General features: G+C 37.6%; 2 protein-coding genes across 2 annotated transcripts; both read right to left on the minus strand.

Annotated features, from left to right (window-relative positions):
• Positions 1-3: 3 nt before the first annotated feature.
• LOC140783507 (indole-3-acetate beta-glucosyltransferase-like) lies at positions 4-2,065 on the minus strand. The gene is made up of 2 exons (XM_073130407.1): positions 1,442-2,065; positions 4-828 (listed from the first exon to the last, which is right to left on the minus strand). The coding sequence occupies exons 1-2, from the start codon at positions 2,060-2,062 to the stop codon at positions 4-6; spliced, it is 1,446 nt and encodes a 481-aa protein (XP_072986508.1). The 5' UTR covers positions 2,063-2,065.
• Positions 2,066-2,697: 632 nt separating this feature from the next.
• Positions 2,698-18,401, minus strand: LOC140785300 (ATP-dependent DNA helicase 2 subunit KU70). The gene is made up of 19 exons (XM_073133129.1): positions 18,240-18,401; positions 18,064-18,141; positions 16,764-16,880; positions 15,128-15,242; positions 14,566-14,671; positions 14,338-14,455; positions 14,127-14,210; positions 13,962-14,020; positions 13,182-13,315; positions 13,033-13,076; positions 11,757-11,833; positions 11,006-11,153; positions 9,462-9,523; positions 6,824-6,884; positions 5,641-5,733; positions 5,438-5,558; positions 4,126-4,228; positions 3,798-3,990; positions 2,698-3,119 (listed from the first exon to the last, which is right to left on the minus strand). The coding sequence occupies exons 1-19, from the start codon at positions 18,300-18,302 to the stop codon at positions 3,006-3,008; spliced, it is 1,890 nt and encodes a 629-aa protein (XP_072989230.1). The 5' UTR covers positions 18,303-18,401; the 3' UTR covers positions 2,698-3,005.
• Between the last annotated feature and the right edge of the window lie 1,628 nt (positions 18,402-20,029).

Below are 20,029 nucleotides of genomic sequence, written 5' to 3' on the forward strand. Positions count from 1 at the left end.
ATCCTATATCTCCTTCTCATCCTTTAAATCCACAACCTCACTTGGCTTCTTCGCATCACTCCCAGTACTCTCCTTGTCCAAATCCATCCAATATTTCTCAGCCTTTCCATTCACATACTCCACAAACTCGTTTAAATTCTGATCAGAGCTCCCTCCCTCACTCACTGCCTCCTTAGCCAACTCCTTCCACTTCTTAGCATTCCTCTTTATCTCCTCACCCTTCTCTCCTTCCATCACCTCCTTCACACACCTCACAATCTCCTCCTTCATAAATACTCCACCCTCTCCCGCCTTCACCCTCAAGCCGACCCCCCACACTTGTTCGATGTACTTTGCGTTCGTCGGCTGGTCGGTCCACAGCCCGATGGCGACCATCGGCACGCCTGAGCTCAACGCTTCGAGCGTCGAGTTCCATCCACAGTGCGTGATGAAACAACCCACAGCTTCATGAGCCAATACGTCCAGCTGAGGGCTCCATTTCACCACAAGTCCATTGACCTCCGGTAGGTTTTCGAGGAAATCTCCGGGGAGGTCTCTCTCCTCGGTTGATCTGACCACCCACAGGAAGCTCTTGTTGCAGTCTTTGAGAGCTGAAGCTAGTTCTTGCATCTGTTTGGGCCCTAAGGATGCGAAGCTACCGAAGGAGACGTAGACTACGGAGGCGGTTGGCTTGGTGGAGAGCCATTTCATGCACACGTCTTGCTCAGCGTCCAAGAGGTTGATGCCGTAGGTGATGGTGGCATCGGCGGCATGCACGTCGATCGACGTCAATGGAACGCATGGCCCGACGGTTTTTGCGTGCCAATGAATCTTTAAGCATGTCACCACCTTGGGAAATTATAGATGAACAAGAATGCTAGCTTCAGTACTATGCAAGAATAGAAAGATAAATACTCATTTGGTATGATATTATTATTAATAATAAAAGCATAAGATAGCGTTCCTTCAGATTTATGCATGAATTTTTCTTTCTTTCTTTCTTTATTTTTTGTGCAATTGATCATGCTATATTCGTGTGCATTAAAAAATTGTTGCAGAGTTGAATCATTCATATATTTTAGATTATAGATTATAATTGAAGTATTAAGAGTACTCAGTTGTAACTGTCTAAGTATCCCTTGCGATTCCATGTTCCAGCTTATAAGAAATAAATGCACTAAAACTTTAACTTAATATTGGCATTTAAGAGATCCTTTATGGGTCAATGTTTTGAGATGCTATATGCATGCATGAGGCAAATCAAGGCAATCTTCTTCTTCTTGTCCCTATAATGTAGATATATATATATTCTTACACTACTAGAAATCTAAAACTTACATTTCTATATATTTATTTTAATTGTGTATCATGGCATATATGCATTAAGGCACACTTCATGCTAATATATAGTCATGCTAATAATGATGGTAATAATAATAATAACAAAGAAAAGAAATCTCACCTCGCCCTCTAACTCATCAAACGAATTGAAAAGGACCCAATCTACCTTCTCTAGATTAAATTGACTTAAAGCAAACTTCGCCAGAGTTGGATACAATCCATCCTTCAAGGTAAACGAAGGGAACTCCGACCTCTCCATCGGCGGTAGGCCGGCGATGAACGCCGTATCTCCGGCGGCCGGCACGTCAAGCATCCCCTCATTGACGTAATAATACACGGAGCTCACAGCGCATGACTGCGTCGAGAAGGCGACCACCGGCAGCCGGTGCTGCAGGGCGACACGAGCAGCCCACGGCACAAAGGTATCGTAAACCATGCAAGTAAACGGACATCCGGACCGGCGGCGCTCCTCGATGAGCTCCGATAAGTTCCGAGAGCCGACTTGATTGAAGCGATCGAGGTAGGCCTCGAGGCTGCCGGCGGAGCCGAAGCCGCCGTTGTCGTGGCCGTCGGATATGGCGGCGAGGCGGACTGGGCCGGCGTGGGGTTGGACGGTGTTGATGATGAAGTGGGTGGTGAGCAGGGTGGTGGTTGGACCCTTGGAGGCGAGGCGTTTGGAGAATTGGAGCATTGGGTTGATGTGGCCTTGGTTGGGGTAGGGGAACACGAGGACATGGGCCATAATATCTACCTATCTATCTATGGGAATGGAGGACTTGGAGGGGTTGTGGGCTAGCTTCGCCTTTCTCTTCTACGCCAATGGAACAGTGAGTGAGAGAGAGAGAGTATTTATGGGAGTGGAAAGAGAGGGGAGTATCCATCTGGGAGTCAGTGGAGAAAGGTGAGTGAGTGAATTCAAGTGATTGGCTGGAAACTGCTGTCAGTGGTATGGTAGTAACTGAAGGTACTGGAATTTGTCATTTTTGGCCGAGGATCCTCTGCAGACCCAGGCTGTAGGGTAAAGAGTGTGAATTACCTTTGTCTTACATAGTAGCTTTGCAGAGGAAATCAGCTTTACCCTCTTTCGGACAACATTGCTATCCATGCAAACGAGAGTTCTTGAGTCGACCAAACTATTATATTATGATAAAAAGAGAGATTTTATTATACGTTACTATTTGCTAAACCACTTGCATGTAAGCGCCACGCCAACGAGATAAATTATTGATTAGAAAAATTAGCAAAGTTGCTTTGTAAATAGATGAAATAAGATGGCATCCCTAATAGGAATGCAGGTAGGAGGAAGAGCTGTTAATAATCCCATTAATATCGATGCCTTAAGATTCCAATTCGGATGCTCCCATACATTATGACCTCTTTTAACTAACTGAGCTCTATACTAATTTGTAAATAGATTGAGGACAAACCCACTACAGTTCATATGAGCAGTCGGATAAAGTTCAATCTTTGTGAAAGATGAAGCCACATTGTTACTAGCTCAACATAAAAGAACAAAACTGGGGAATTTTATAGTTTTTCTTTACAAATCATGTGACGCAAAAAAAAAAAAAAAAACATAAAACCAAAAGAGACCGTTATCCCCAATGAATAGCTACTTCAAAAAATTAATCAGGGGCTTTTCTAGTACTTGGTAAACATCGCCCGAATTTAATCCTGACATAAATTCACCTCCCCAAGTGAGTTAAAATCCGCATGATTAATGCCTCTTTCTTGCCAGCAACTGGGAGATTGTGTGCAGTTAGGTAGTACTTCAACTCTACCACAGTCAGATCCTTTAGCTGCAACACAGAAGATTCAATTTTTAAAACTATCCAAGTCAAAATACAGACGATGAGCATACCATCTCAAACAAGATTTTCCTAATTTCACAAACACTACAAGTTCTAATATTGCTGAAATGTAGTCACTGTAGACATGCAAAACAAACAAAATCCCTTTTCACTAAAAGCATGTTACTTGATGTATAGTAGATACAACCAAATATGTTATATATCATCAGACAGTCGATTTAACATCAGAGATCACTTTACCTTCGTTTCAATTCTTTTTCAGGCATGTTAGTCATCACTTTTTGAGATAAAAACTGAGAAAGTGGAAGCATGTTAAGTGCTTACTGGAAAAGGGAGGACTGGCAGCTAATGCCCTCAGTCGAAAAGATGTTTTCTAACCAATAGCAGTATATGCTTTTTCAAGAAGGAAATGGAATCGGTGTGAAAGATTTCGGTGATTCAAGAAGGAAATGGAAAAAGGAAAAGAATGAAAAAGAGATCTTATTATCAGTAAAAGCTTTTCTGTAGGAACAGTAATTGGTGTATTTTGTCTTCTAAGTGCTCCTAGTATCAAGATAATTGTGTAGACAAGGCAAGTGGCATACTCTAGCATACACCTGCTGTACAGCAGTTAATAAAACATGTAGAATTGCCATAATAACAACAAACTGAGACAAACATTCCCACCTTCCCATTGTCTGCTAGATCTGCCCAGTCATAAGCTGCACATTCCCTTGCAGCTGTTTCAGCAATTGCCTTGCGCTTTCTGGAAGCCTCACTACCAGTCTCTCTTGCAGCAGCAGAGTCAGCTTCCTCCTGCTCATGGTTTTCACCATAAACAGAAGTTTTAAACTCTTGAAGGGCATTGATGATTCCTGGCCTGCAGTGAAATAGGCAAGAAATGAATAATTTCAGATTAATATAATGTAAATAAATCTTTGCGTCTAAACATAGACATGAGTAAAAGATGGAACTCCAAGAAACTAGTTTTATGCCATGTGCCCTGGCAATTTACCTAGCCATGCCTTCTATATCAGGCAAAGTTTCATCCTTTATATCCGGCATCTCATCTTCACCCAAAGCTAAGGCCTGCAATATTCCATAATGTCTCTGGAGAGCTGTAAGAAGATGCAGTGAGAAATTTATCTGAGTGAGACCTTGTGAAAATGGCATAAATCAACTATGCAATAAAAAATTGTTTTTAAAATCTTACTAGATATCGACTGATGCACTTCTATCACAGGAAAGTACTGAATAATGCTAATGATGGATATAATTGGCAACAGAATGGATTATACAGAAACTGATACGGTTCAACAAGAGTACAAACTTTAAAAATAGTTACAACCTGAAACCTTTCTGCAAGATCGTAATCAGGATAAAATTCAGCTTAGTAAAACCAAAACACAGAATTTGCATAGTTTCTTGGCTGTTAACACTTAGATGCATAGGCCTGTCCATGAACAAATGACAATTATTCTAATGTTCAGCATGCTAAACTGCCATGTTGGTACAGAATTTGGAAAAAGGTCCGTGGCATTTTTTTCGCACTTTCACACCCTAATTGTGTGTTTATTTCAATTTACACCCAGCCTTACTTCAACCCATGCTCTTGAGGTGTTTGCAAAGATCCAATGGCAATATAAGGGTGATCAAGGGTGTTTATTAGAATTTTATTAAGAACGCAGGGATTGAATCAAATAATAATTAATAGATAGGGTGTAAATTGGAACGGAAACATGATTTAGGGTGTAAAATGAAAAAATAATCCCAATATCCATTTCACAAGATTCATATTGTTAGTCAATCGTCTATTAGCTCCAGGCTACCTTTTGCAATATGATAAATTCGTTGTATAATGATGAGTCGAGTACAAGATATTGAAGCTGATTCATCTCAACATGCCGTAACTAATTTGGTTAACTTGCAATTCGTCTATCACATGCCCATTATATTTACTATATGAGTCAACAAAGGGAAGAAGACATTGAACTCTTCACACAATTTGCGGTCACACAACTTATTGCTTCCTAGATCACAACTTTGAAGTTGTCCAGAAAAAGAAAAAGAAAAAGAGTAGATAGGAAAGACCAAATTCCAAATGAACAAATTGGAGCTAAAAAGAAGATCCTCCTATTCAAGGTTAGAAATCAAAAAAAGAAATTATCCTATCCAACATTTACTATAATCACCTGGTCAACTGCATTAGTAAACTATCATGATTTCTTTCTTAATTTTTCCATTCAGACTGTAAATCCAGAATCATGGACAACATATGAATATGGTAATGAAAACATTAAGCAGAGAGGCGAGCAGCTCATGAATACCAGGATTTGCAAATTGGCAAACTGAGAAGTCTTTCAGATCTATTCGTCTTAATAAAGCAGAGGCTTTCTTAATTTGCTCATCTGTAGCACGAGGAGCACTATCATCAACCGCCATGTGAAGCTGCACATTAACATAATACTGTTAATCACCTGAGCAAGTGAGCAGACAAACTAGCACCCACCAAAATGGAAGATCTTCTTGCCTCTTCAGCATGTCTAATATCATCAGAATATGGAATATATATCATATGCATTCCAGGAGGCTCTACTTGACCACTTGAACTGGTTATCTCATCCTGTCTAGGTAAGTTAATATCAGCAACTTACGTTAGACAACAATTACAAAGTATAGAGCTGATATACGAACAACTTATACATACAAAATCTAATACATGAAAGTGCACTTATAAGGCATCTGAAGGTAAATATTTCTTCATCTCTTGCGACTGCATTTTGATGGTATAGCAAAAAACTTAATGTTCAGTAATTACATACGATGTAGCAAAAAATAATATCATGTTATTACTTGCAAAAGAAATTATGTCCAAACAAATGACTTATTACAACTATGTGGCTGCATAAGAAAATTTTTTGGAGTAGCAACAGGATATGTTGTTTCCAAAACCAGCAGAAGATAATGATAAAACAAAGGTAGACATGTGAATTACCTAAAAAAGGAAAAAGAAAAATGATGAACATTGAGAAAAGCTCTAGAAAGAGGAGATCTAGAATTTAGTGAGTATCCAGACTTCAACTCATTTCCATTCCTGTTATTTAACAAAATGCCTTTTTCTGGTAAATAATTCATTCTTCCAACTTAGTTCTACATAATAAGCACCTTTACTTGTTAGAAATATAAAGCTCCCTCCCTCCTCAGGTTGGTGTACAGGTTCAATGAGGTTAACTTGAGAAGGTCCTGAGATGTAAATCTTACCAATTTCTTTGTGTTCACATTCATAAGCTCGGTTTACAAGATATAATGGAATATTTACATGCAACTCACGTCTTAGCACAAATCCACAAGCCTCGATTCCTTGATTGTTGTGTCAATATTGTATGCTCAGAAACAATTGTTAAGTTATGTCATTCTTATTAGAGGTCCAGCACAATTTTATGAGTGTAAACTTACTTTAAATTTGATCTTTTCAGTTCTTGTTCAATTACAGAGAATAAACTTCAGAGGAAAGATGATGAAAAGGTCTCATGCTAGTTAACAAATAGAGCCACAAGCTTGTTGAATCATCATGCCTAATAAACTTACAAGAACGATCATCAGTTTCAACATTAAGGAAAAGCAAACAGCATTTTGCATCATCAAGTTTGTATAAGAATGAATATGCATTTGCATGTATATAAGAAACTTAAATGGATCAACAGAAACCTTACTTGTGCAACAAGAGCAACCAACTGAGGATGAGCTGAACTTCCATAAAACGCAAGTGCAAACCTAAGAAGTCATAGACAATTGAATACAACTAGTATAGGTGAAAAAAAATTGTTCAATAAGGCAGTTTAATCAAGTTGACAATGTCAAAGGAAGCAAAGAAAGCTTGAGCAGAAGCAGTAAAGTTAGACATGGTGGACTTCAAAAAAATGGAGGACATGGCCAGCAGTACACCAGTAGGCAGAAAAAGGATTCAAATAGAAAAGGTTAAATAGTTAATGACAAAGAAGGCATCGACACTGCTCCAGTATAATAGCTTTAAAAAAAATTCTATTACAACTTATAACATAATCTGTCTTATGGTTATGATACGCATCCAGATGAACTCAACAGAATTATAAACTATGATCTTTCTCTCCTTTTAACAATGTTAGAAGTCAGAATGTTAATGCATGTAATCAATGTTGGCAATGAGAGGAGCCTATTATCACAAAATCACAAAATGTAATACCACTAGCAGATCTAATTGAAAGCTAAACATTATATTGCATTTGCATCAGCAAAAAAAAATGTACAGATTGTACTATTATTAGTTAAATATGTTGCTCTATTCAAAGCATGCCCTGTAAGATTATCAAGTAGTTAAGATTTATTTCAAGTGCTGGAAATAGTGATGATAATAGCCAATAGCAACACCCAATCATTTACCCTAGATATTAGACTTAAGTTTAGCTGCATCTAACTCAGTGGTAAGGGCTAACTCAGAGGATATCAGCCTGCCAAGCTAAACCCTATTCAACATAAGCACAACCTATTGCATTAGTACTCAATAAGAGCTTCAAGCACTAGACTGGATAATTCCTAAATGGCTTCCATATCAAAATCTTTTTCATCAAAACACCCACTGGACATTTCCCCTAACCTCTAATGTTCAAGTGGTGTAGACTCATGCGGACCGGCTTGGGGGTACTCGAGCTCTAATACCAAATAATGCAGACCGGCTTGGGGTTACTCATGATCTGATACCAAATTAATGCAGCCCAACTAAAGATCGCAGTGGAAATGGCCCTAGACAGCAAATAAGGGACTCATGCAGACCAGCTTGGGGGTACACGAGCTCTGGTACCAAATAATGCAAACCGGCTTGCTCATGATCTGATACCAAATTAATGCAGCCCAACTAAAGATCGCAGTGAAAACAGCCCTAGACAGCAAATAAGGGATCCTACAGTTGTTTGGAGGCAGTGTGCACCAAGCTTAGGCTATAGCTAGGGTTCTAATGGTTGTCTGAAAGTGGTGCACACTAATAATCAAAGAGTGTGCATCGATGAAGGCTGAAGAGTATAGTGAGGCTGATTTGGTGATCTATTGCAGTTGGGACTTTAGGAGGGTCTTCCCAAAATTGTAGAGGGCCGCAAGGTGATGTTTGGATTGAAAGGAGAGTTGTGGTAAGGCATAGCTTGGCGATAAGTTGATCTAGAATTTTGTACATGGTAAATGAATTAGGGCTAGAGTTGATGTAGACGATGGTAGACCGTGGATAATTACTCTGGTAGGATTGTGCACAATAAGAAAGAGTATTGCCACAGTGAAGGAGAAAGCCGCTAAGGGAAGAGAAGAACTTATTAGATGATAGAGAAAAAGCTAGAGAGAAAGATAGAGAGATTGGGAAAGGTAAATTAAATTCATACGTATACTTAAGATACAAGTCATAAAGACCTTATTTAGATAATAAAACAAAAGAATCCTAAACCGAATAAGAAATAAGTAACTAAACCTATCTAAATTAATCATTATATGATTTATATCTCCTCAGATTGAAACTCCGTTCCATCCCAAATAGAGTTTGAATATGAAGAAAGTCCGAATACACATGGCATCACCAATCTAACCCATCCAGCTTCATATTATTCGGACATCGTATGAATATTTTATGATCATTCTCTCAGAACTATGTAGACTGTGATTTCCTACATTTCAAAGATTTAAATTAATTTTCTTACTTGAACTAACTTGGATCGTATCTTAGACGATGCTAGCATAATAAGCATTGTATTGTATTTATCATGGAAGGAAGCTCTAGATGATGGAAATAAATATTTAACCAAAAGAAAAAAAAAACACAAACTGCAACTTTTGCAGCCTTCTAGAACAAATGTGAAATTCTACAAGTTACAAGAAGCTTCTAGACAGATTCGGTGATCCACTGGTTGTGCCAGAGCATAAGAAGATAAGGGGCATAATAATAAGGCTAAAAGCTAGGATGCAGATGGACACAAATTTATGGTCCTTGAAATAAGGACATTATTAAGGCAACATGATTCATCCAAACAGTGCAGCTGAACGGAGAAAGCTCTATGCCAGATAAGACTGCACTGTACGATGAACGAGAAGTACTGTAAAACTGCAGTATGACTGAATCATGGTATTCAATTTGATTATTTCAAATGTCCATTTTCTCATTTGCAAGACTAATATGAGATGCCTTTGTCTTCTGATGGTCGACTAACAATATAGATAGTTGTCTCATGCAACTCATTATAAAATACTGATGCTAGATGGAGAGTAACAAACATTTGAATGCTATTAGTCACCTCCAGCAATTTAAAACTTAAAATGGAAAAGGTACAATCAGCTAACCGTTTAAGGCGCAACATTGATCTATGTAAAGCAATGAAAACACGAGTACTTCCAGCTATTTCCTGCAGTACATCAAAGTTGCAAGCTATCAACTGTTTAACAGAAACTCAGAACAAAAATTACATATTACCCGGGAAAGATTTAATATTTCATGAAGGTAGTTTCAAACAATATCATGAAAAGTAGGCATAGTGACAATTGAAGTAAAGAGACACAACTATGTGGCATAAGTGGTTTTGCCCAAATATATGAAAGTTTTAAATCATGGTTCGAAGTTTCAGTCTCAGATGGTTTCAATTTTGATCCTAAGAGAAAACAGGAAATTTGGGGCTGAAATGGATCAGTTTCAATGGACCAAAACCAAGGTAACAACCAACATTCTTATTGGTTTCAGCCTTGAATAAGTTTCAACCTTAGTTTTGGTTTTCGAATAAGTCTACCCAGAACTATCCTATCTGAGGTGAAACTTCAAGCTATCTTTGAATATCTTTCATGTAGGAACTCTACCATCCAATTTATACTTCTAATTAAGAGCTAATCAATATAAAGTACCAAAATTGAAGTGAACTGCAAAGATAACAGTATAATAAGACTAGAAAGCATAATATCTATTACTTTTACAAGAATCGTAAGGTTACCAAGTTACATTGTACCTCTTTTTGAACATTCACAAGATGGTACAAGTCAGACAACCCCTAGTGATCCTACTAGAATGACAAGCCATATGGAGACTTAACTTTATATTTTTTTGGTATTACCTATCAATGAGCTATGAATTTCTGAATCCCTTGAACAATAGAAGAAACTTTGATATCCAACAAACAACTGCTGAAGCCTAGACTAAGACTCCGGAAGGGCATGAGCCTTGCCTTGCTAAATTTGACCACCCCAAACAAGAACTACCATATCTGTGAATAGTCAACTCTTAAATGTTGCATAAAGCAACTAGAATCAGAGACCTGTGTTTGCAGCATTTATGGACGGGGTGATGCTAAGCAGGACATGCAGTGGAAGGATTATGGTGACAGGCAGAGAAGAAAAGCAGGTGATGGCTAATTAGGGAGCAACAAACTACACTGAGCAGAGAACAGGATTAGGAGTTTCTTCAATTTACAATTAATATTCTCCTATCGAATGAAGTACTTATTTTATGTTTCTCTCCGTCTAAAGAAAGAAGCAATACAAAGAGCGACATTTACAATGAAAAGGGTGAAAAGATTCCAACTATGAGTCACAGAAACAAAGATCATTCAACAGGTTCACTTTTCAAGTCAGTCAGGAAGACAAAGATGACTAGATTTTGATTTGTCCCCATACCACAACTTAATATTGGCATGAAGAGCCTAATCCACAATATTGCTCTATTTCACTAACAACACAATTGCAGTATCATACCCTTAGGTAATGATGATTCCTCAATTGGCAATCATATTAACGTAAGAGTGGACCATTAATTAAAACAGTAAATTGCTAAGTAGATTATAAACATGTAATCAGAGTACTCAATGAAGGCTACCTTAAGTTATGCGAATGAGAGCTCTTACCTCATCAGTTGGAAAAATAAATGTCGATGGCCTCAAATTATGATAATCCTTTAAGCAACCCAATGGCTTGAAACCCAGAAGACAAAGATGACTGTTTGAAACTTTCTTTACTTCAGATAGCTCATTGATGGAAAATTTGACAATCTCACTGCAGAAATGAAGCAAATAGCATATCAAGAAGAACAGATGATGTACTCACAGAACCGACCGAAATCATTAGTTTGGTAAAATACTAAAATGGCAAATAAAAGTACAAACTAACAAGTGCAATGACCATTTAATTGAAGTAATTATCGTTCGCCGAATTTACTTAGCAACTTTGATAATTTTGTTCTCTTCTCCAACTAATCACTTGCAGCCTTGCAATGACCATAATATTTTTGGTTTCACAAAGTAAACGAGCAACCTAGATTGCATAAAATTTCAGCTAAACTGATTTCTAAAGATTTAAAACATGTGAAACCAATGATATTACGCATGTCAAAACTCAAAAGGAGCTTTTATATTATTCTTTTCCTTGATTGCATAAGTCTAAACTATATAGCTCTATACATCAATAGTCTTATTAGCTAATTAGGTGGTATGACAAGCCCTTCTCTTGCTTGATGTGTATTTGGCCATAGAAATTTCAAGACTGATTGTGTTAGGAAATATTATGCTGTGTAACCATCATCCTTCTATATAGCCTTCTGAATTGGGAAATGTGCTCTAGCAAATCCAATGTTAAACAAGAATATCCATGTCTACTTACTTCTTGTAATGTTGAAAACGTTTAGTTGGCTCGTGAAAAAGTGCTCCAGTGTCAGCACAGACAAAAGACCTTTCTGTCTGCAAGAACAAGAATTATTGCAACTACAGGATATTTCTGATAAAAGGCAAACAAAAACGCATAAGAGAAGATAGATGTGTTGTGAATTCTCCAAATAATTGAGAAAATAAAGCATATTTGCTAGATTGTTCAAGGATTCACCTATCGAGCTGAAAGGGTCAATACTCTGTGTTGTTACTCACCCAATATAAACCCCATGCCAATCTCATGCCTCCCCACTCTGGTAGCTCCACAAATTCTTTGGCATGATGATACCCCATGCAAACAATGTCAGTTGGTAGGTAATATGTTGATGGCTAAACAATATGCCATGCGCTACCAGCGCTACAATCCCTACTTACGAGAAGTGACACTAGTGTTGTTGACAGAGGTGTCATAGTGGAGGAGGAGCAGGTGAGAAAACAGAAGGGTGTTTTACTCATGTATGTCCACTTAGGGAATACACCAAGCATGAGGCTTTAGTTAATATACAAAAAGAAACCAAAAGATTAGTTACCCAAAATAAAATAGCATGGTTGTAGGCAAAAAATGATCGGAAATTACAGTGTGGCAGTTAAAGTTTGCACCATTTGCCTTGGCATCCCAATTATCAAAACAACCTCTTTGGTAACAGGCTAGCTATATTTTCTGCTCCAGATGCTTGCTTCATCCAGGACTCTAATTACCAGTAAGAGATGGGCAACAGAAAATATTGACTTATTTGCTTCAAGGCAACATCCCACAAACTTATAGTAATATGATACTGCACGAGTAGCATCATACATACATATACCAGAGTTGAATAAAATTAAACTGAGCACATTAAAGACAATGGATTAGAAACAATGTTAATCATTCCAACAAAGTACGTGATAAATAGCAGTCTATCATAAACAACCGATTGGTAAAACAAAATTCCATATTTTACTCTTTCAACAAAGGCTAAGAACATGTGCATGCACCTAACACCTGGACTGGAATATTTGTACTATATATGCATAAAAACAAAAACATGAGGAACTGAATATGCACCTATACACAAATAAATACAGGGGATCAGTAATGAACATAGATACTTGGGTAAAGTTAAACAATTTGTTGAAATGACGATCTGGTTTATCAGGGCATCAATTATTTTATTGTACTACAAAACATAAATAGTATGAGAAAAACATTAGCATATCCATAGATTTTAAATTTGTCCAAATCAGAGTCTTACCTTCAACGGAAGATTAGTGACAGCATTCAGCCACATAATAGCCCCTGCAAGACAGGTAATAAGAATATGAATTATTGTTAGGAAGATCTAACAGGTTTCGGTCAAAATGCTATCTTCATACAAAACATAAAAGTTGGGAAAACACATACCCGGTAAAGTAGGACGTACCAAAGCATATGTGTTCACTTCAATACATATGTCGTTTGCTATTGACAATGTGAGGGTCCTAACTTTCCGCTTTTTGAAAATTCGTTTTCTCAACTGATCTGTCATATCTTCCAATCTTTCAACATGTAAAAACCAAGTTTAACAATAAATGAAGAGAGCCACCATAATCAAACTTATTTCTTTTACGATAAATAGCATGAAGTAATAAACTACCATTAGAATGGATAGAAATGGTACTCTGAGTGAAATTTTCAACTCTTAAAAGAATTTGACATTTGATCAAGTGCTACAAGGAATTTACTAATTTAATGAGAAGAGAGTAAAGGACTTGCATAAGCTAAAAGAAGCCAAAAGGGTTACAACAATACTACTTGTTACGGTTAATACTTAATAGTTGATAGAAAAGGATCTTAAAGTTCAGTTTGCATTATCGAAACACCATTTATAAACTAACAGGAGGCTATTGATGCCAAATTATCAAGGTCAAATGGCTGCCTTTTTACCATGTTATGGCCTTGCATCATTTCAATCTGCTCAAAATTGATGGGTATTGACATGGTGTTATCTTAAACGATGTATAGAAAGATTTTCATTAACAGTTGCCTCATTATTACTAAAGCAATTGAATAAGGTAGAAGAAATGGATTCTTAAGAACACTATCAAGTTATCAACTGGACATGGTAAGAATACCAAATAATTGCCTTACAAAATACAAATAGCAATGACTTCTAGGAAACAAATTGTTGTGATATAATCATACCTTTCACCGGCAGAAGGCAAAAAATGAGGTATCTCATTAGCTTCTAACCCAATCAGGTCCTGCAACATATTAGAGAAGAAATTCCCAGAAAAATGAATCTAAAAATTTCACTTTATTAAAATTCATAAAAAAAATATCAGGACCATTTATAGAAATCAAACATACAGCATAAAAGATGGACACGTTGAATTCCTCATCAGCCCTACTCAAGGGGAGAAGTTCAATTGAGATGCCAAGGTCTTGCGCATCCTAAATTGTGGATGAAAATTAGCAATCACTGGATAATTTATAAGCTATAACCATACCAAATTATATATTACAAATATGGTTTCATCTCTATGTATAGATATGTGTCAGAAGACTAAAAGAGTAGTACTTTTGCACGTTGCAGAGTTGTCCGGACCATATCTGTTTTTAATGCCCCAGAAATATTCCCAAAGGGATTGTCCTCATTTGTGAAGAGAAGAATTCTCTTACTTACTGATTTTACAGATCTGAAAATTTTCAATAAAGGAAATAAAAGACCGTCCAGGTATCAAACACAGTTGAATAGAACAGCATCTGCGGAATCACGAGAGCATTCAAAATACAGTAAAAATCTTACCCTTTGCGAAGTAATGCTTGTGCTGCCCAAAGAGCATTATATAAAGAGTTCTCCTGAGATGCAGAAACTATGCCATACCGACTGCCGATGTTACTAATAAACGAGTCTGCGATACCAATACAATATAATAAATTTTAAGTTGTCCATATCTCAGGCTTAACACCTTTAATACTAATGAAGCTAATTCAATATCCTCGAGACAATTGTATGTGTCACTAACTAGACATAAAGATTAAGAAGACAGCCATCAATGGGGCAATGCTCAGATGGTCAAAAGGGCTCATGTTGTATGAGTCAGCGATGGCCGTGCCGCAAGAGAGGGAGAGAAAAAGAGGAGACAGACTACTCATCTATGGCACGGCCATCCTTGGTATGAGTATCCCTAGATTCTCAATCATCGTAACACCTAATAATTTAATAGGGACATCAAAAAGTTCTCATTTCTCTTAATAAAAAAAAGTCTACAAAAGTACAATAAGATATCTCAATTATATAAGTATCCACCTTATATTAAATGTTAGACTTAATAACTCGAAAGACATACATGAGTTGGATCAATTACCCTCTAAGGAAGAGAATTCTTTAATTAACCTTGCAGTGGGCCTATCGAGAAATTCTCTCTCCATAACGTTGAAGATATAAACACCATTAAGATCCTGCAGATTTTTCTTTTCCTTCTGCAAGCAGATCAAACCATATGAGAAATGAGTTTAATGTATGGTTACCAAATGATCAGTAATCCAACAATAGAATGTATATGATCAGTTTGGTCTAGAACATACAGCAAAACAGCAGTGTGTGAGGCATTGATAATTAAGATACAGTGGAATTAAGCATTTGCCAGAGCTAGTCAAAAGGTTAAAACTGAAGCCACTTTATGATTTTAGATTCATATAATGAGTACAAATATCTCACAACCTACTTGTATTAGATTTTCTAGTATTTTCTATCTGATGAAATACCTTGAAAGGCTTGAATGTAGCACCTCATGTTTAAGCTCACAATGTCCTAGACTCATAGGCTGACATAAGATTCTTTAACCTGGCACTCTAGGGTCTTAAGGTCAATAGCACTCAAAGACGATCTACACATATTGTTCAGTTCCCAAATATCTGCAATAATTGAAAAGGATGAAACCTTCTGCTCAACATCAACTTTATAACCAGATAGATGAATATACATACATATATATATATATGCAGAAATTATATCACGATCAAAGTTGCATATCCACAATTACACTTTCTTCAAATTTCCAAAATGTACTCCAAAAAAAGCATCTGCATCCTTATGGCTACTCTTCGTAGCCTCCCACTGAAGCATGGATGGCCGTGCCGACCGGCAGCATACCGGCACGTGGCATGAGCCCTCCTAATAGCTCCACTGCTCGTCGTCGAGTTATCCGTTGCCGATCGTCGTCGCCGCTCGCCGTTGCTATCGCCCAATCTCGTGTCAAGTGCCCTAACCCAAGGGAGGAGGAATAGAGATCGAGATATGGATCCACAACTTAAATTTTTAACCGATAACCTTATCTCTCTCTCTCTCTCTCTCTCTCTCTCTCTATCTCTTCCTCCTCCCTTGAGCTAGGGCACCCGACGCGAGATTGGGCAACAGCGACGACTCCGGCAAAGGCTAGCGGCGACAGCAACAACGATTGGCAAGCAGTGACGGCAACGGCGACGGCGAATGTGAGTATCCATTTTTTCTCTCCTCTTATGGCACGGCCGGCAAGTGCCGCGGCACAGCCATCGTTGCACTGGAGTACTCTTAAATTTTTAATAAAGCATTGACTAGGAATGTGTATACAAGAGGTGATTCACCATATGCTTTCCAGTAAGAAGTTAAGAAGAAACATTTGTTATTGTGAACCTATAACTCCATAAGCTACATCAACTTCATTATGCAGCTATTATAATCAAGTCACGATGAAGCATTCCCTGTAAAACAGCACTAATCTAACACCACAAACTTCCAATATGGCTACGTGTTCCCTACTTCCTCTCTTTAAAATCTTCACAATTGTACAAGAGAAACCGTAGGTAGAAAATTTGAACTAGGCTAACAAGTCCAACAATAAAAGCACTAGTGAACTAAGTGGACAGAAGTACACGTAATATTCATTCTCAATCATACTGAAACTACTAAAATGAAGATACTAGCATTTAGATAGTAACTCGTTGACGAGATCAGTAGCTTACAGTGTTAAAGAAGCAAATTGCTACTTCATCATAGGATCTACCGATAATCTGGGTCTTCAGAGACTGTAAAATGCAGTTCATTGCAAGATGAAAAGGTGTTTCCTTTGTCCCATCTTCCTGCAGGGAATCATAGAGAAAATATAATTTCCATTGTTAATTGGAGAACATTCATTAGAAGGAAAAAAAAAAAAGAACGATATCATATCCGGTCCACCCATGGTATCTAATGACAAGAAAATGTGTGAACAAATATCCATTAATAAAATTAATGTTCAAAGTACCATGAGCAGCTCGTTGCCCTTAGAAGAGTCAGAGCTAGAAACTACCAACAAGTATAAATTTTCAGATTGTACCTAGCTATTATAAAAACTTTTGAGCATTACTTTTGCTTATATGATATTTAAAATGCATACAAGACTTCCTGAGGTGACCGACTACAAAAATAAACAAAGTTTCAGCCTGTAAGAATAGACCAAGAAGATACTAGACTAATGGAATTCACTTTAACATAAACCCAGCAGTATTTCTCAAGATTCAAAGCATCAATCGCAGAAGATATTTTAAATACCACAAGCTTCTCCCTCAAAAGCTAATTGGCTATAAGTGAGTGACAGAACTCATCTTAAAAAAATGATTTTTAACCTTTTATTTCTCCTAAAATTATAGCCCGTGTCATTAGCAATCCGCATCCACCTTTTTTTTCTCACAGCAAGACCTAGCCCTGAGCAAAGGTACCATAAGGCAGATACTTAACCTAGTTAGCATTCAATAAAATAGAATCAATTCCTTCGAAATCTTAGAAAATGTGAAACACTTCATACAAAAACCAGTAGAATAAAAATCCTCTATAGCAATGTTTTTTAACATACAACACATTCTATATTACGTGATTTAATTTCTCAGGGAAGCTCCAAGTATATTATTCTATGCAGAACCAACCATTGTGCATAAATTTCCTTGTTTATATAACACAAAAGCATTGCCTTATGTACGAGATCCTCTGCACTTTACAATATATTCAGACATCTCACTGGTAGCTCATGGCTAACATTTAATTTTCCAATTCCTGACCTTTTTTTTCATGAAATCATCTACTTTATAACATCGGCTACTCTAGTATCTAAAGCCCCAAAAGTACCCTCATCTATATCACCTTCAAGTTATCAACCATTTATTCAATTTCAAATGTTGCGACCTACGATCTTAAGGAACACAAAAGAAACCCAAAACCAAGGTCATACGACAGATTAAAACCCAAAAGAAAAAAAAAATCAACAAGGAAAAATGAAGTATCCCTCACATCGGTAGTCAATGGGGTGAACATTTTGGGTGACGCATCGACGAGGTATACCACCAAATCCTTGGTCGCTTCCTTTTCCTGCCATGAATCCAAACACCGAAAAAAAAATTATTATTCAAAAGAGTTAAAGGGACGACGAACTCGGCATTGAGTACTTGAATGGTCACAAAATCCACCTGATACAAGTCGTCCTCGGAGTCGGAATCGTCTCGAAAGATGCCCTCAGGATCCAAATCCATGGCAGTGGAGAGAGAAGTGGAGGAAATCGTAGGGTGGGATTCTTCCCGCTTTAAACCCTTTTAGAGAAGGGTTCTTCTTCCTTCTTGAAGAAGGTAAACTTCGACTTATTCCTTTGCTTTAAATAAAGAATGTGAGGTGTTTTGCCGCTTGGACGAGTGGAGGACTAGATTGCAATATTGGGCTGGGCTGAAAACTTATCTGAGGGCCAGATCAGATGCTAATAAATTTTGGCTGAACATTACACTTAGACCCCTAAATTTTTGCCTATTTTCACACATTAAATATAAGAACCCCCCCAAAATGCCATTTCTTTTAGTTAGATTTTTTTTGTTAAAAAAACAATATACGAGTGTAAGGTGAGTAATTTTAAAAACCCTTAGGAATTAGAATTATTCTACTCTTACTTTAGAATAAAAAAAGAGAGCAAATTTAAGGGTAAAACACATTAACATCACGAGCGATAGATTTCTTATTGTTAAAAAAATAATCAATGTATACAAAAGTAAAAGACCACCGGTTTTATCTTTTCTTTGAATAGGCGCAACTCATAGAAGGCATTAAATAGGTGTGCTCAATGGTTTCCGACTCATTCAGACAGAGCGGGCATTCCATGTCAATGTTTGAATGGCGTCGCTGATCCCAGTTGCGTTCCGAACCGCACGAAGATTAGGGTCGAGCTTGCGGCATTCGCTTATGAAGCATCATCCGAACGAGCAGGGCTCCCGTTTGGCATCTCCATATAAATACTTTGACACGAAGGATTGTGTCTACTTCTTTCTAGCTCATTTTCTAGAGCTTCCCTCCTCTCAGGCTTGAAGTAGAGGCTTCCCAGTCTCCTTTAGAGAGTGCCGCAATACGTAGACTTCGAGCTGAACCACTCCATTTGTCGCCGGGGTCCAAAGAAGCCTGTCCTTTCTAGCCATGGACACAGGGCTTGTTATTTCTGCTGGGAATAATTGTTGCACTAGCTCAGGGTTCCACCTTGCATCCTGCCTTATAATCCCATTTTAGTGATGTAGTCTGGGAGCTGGATCTCGCTGAGGTCGAAGGTTGGCACCCATGGATCTTTAGAGATGAAGACTAACCTTCCATCACCGATCTCAAACCTGATCGTCTTCCTCAGGTCGTTGTAGGCCTTGAGAATTGAGAGCCTTGTTAACCAATTGCATGCGCCGAATTTCCATGCCTCCACTCTTCATTGGCCGGCATATTGAGCTCCATCTTCTGAGGTAGAAAGTCCTCTTATCTACCCCTCTAAAGATGCTAAAATTCTGAGAAAACTATTACAATCCTGTTAACTTAACAATAGCCAAAAGACAAATACTAAGGAGATTACAAAAGGTCAACTCAATGCTAACTCCACTGTGTATTGTTTTAGCGGATCTTGGTAGGTCCCAAGGTTGTTAGCTCCTTGGGTTGTGCCGCCTGAGTTGAATAGTATTTTGCATAGGGACACGTAGGGTTCTGGGATTAGAACTTGATATGTTCTTCTTTCTGTCTTTTTTGAGGTAACATATATAACTTTTTTAGAAAAAAATATAACATTATATTTTTTTTAGCCCATATAGTGTGGCTTAATTTTACAAAACCCCTGCGTAATTATAGCTTAAGTATTTAACTCTCATACGGTCTTGACTAAAATACAATTAATATTATTTTCATTATATTTGGCTAAATCAGAGACCGAATTTGAAGATCCAAAGTTACATATTAGTTTTTTAATGCA

This window comes from Typha latifolia, chromosome 3 (genome assembly GCF_019914945.1).
Source record: "Typha latifolia isolate L0001 chromosome 3, TyphaL0001v2, whole genome shotgun sequence".
Taxonomy (NCBI): Eukaryota; Viridiplantae; Streptophyta; class Magnoliopsida; order Poales; family Typhaceae; genus Typha; species Typha latifolia.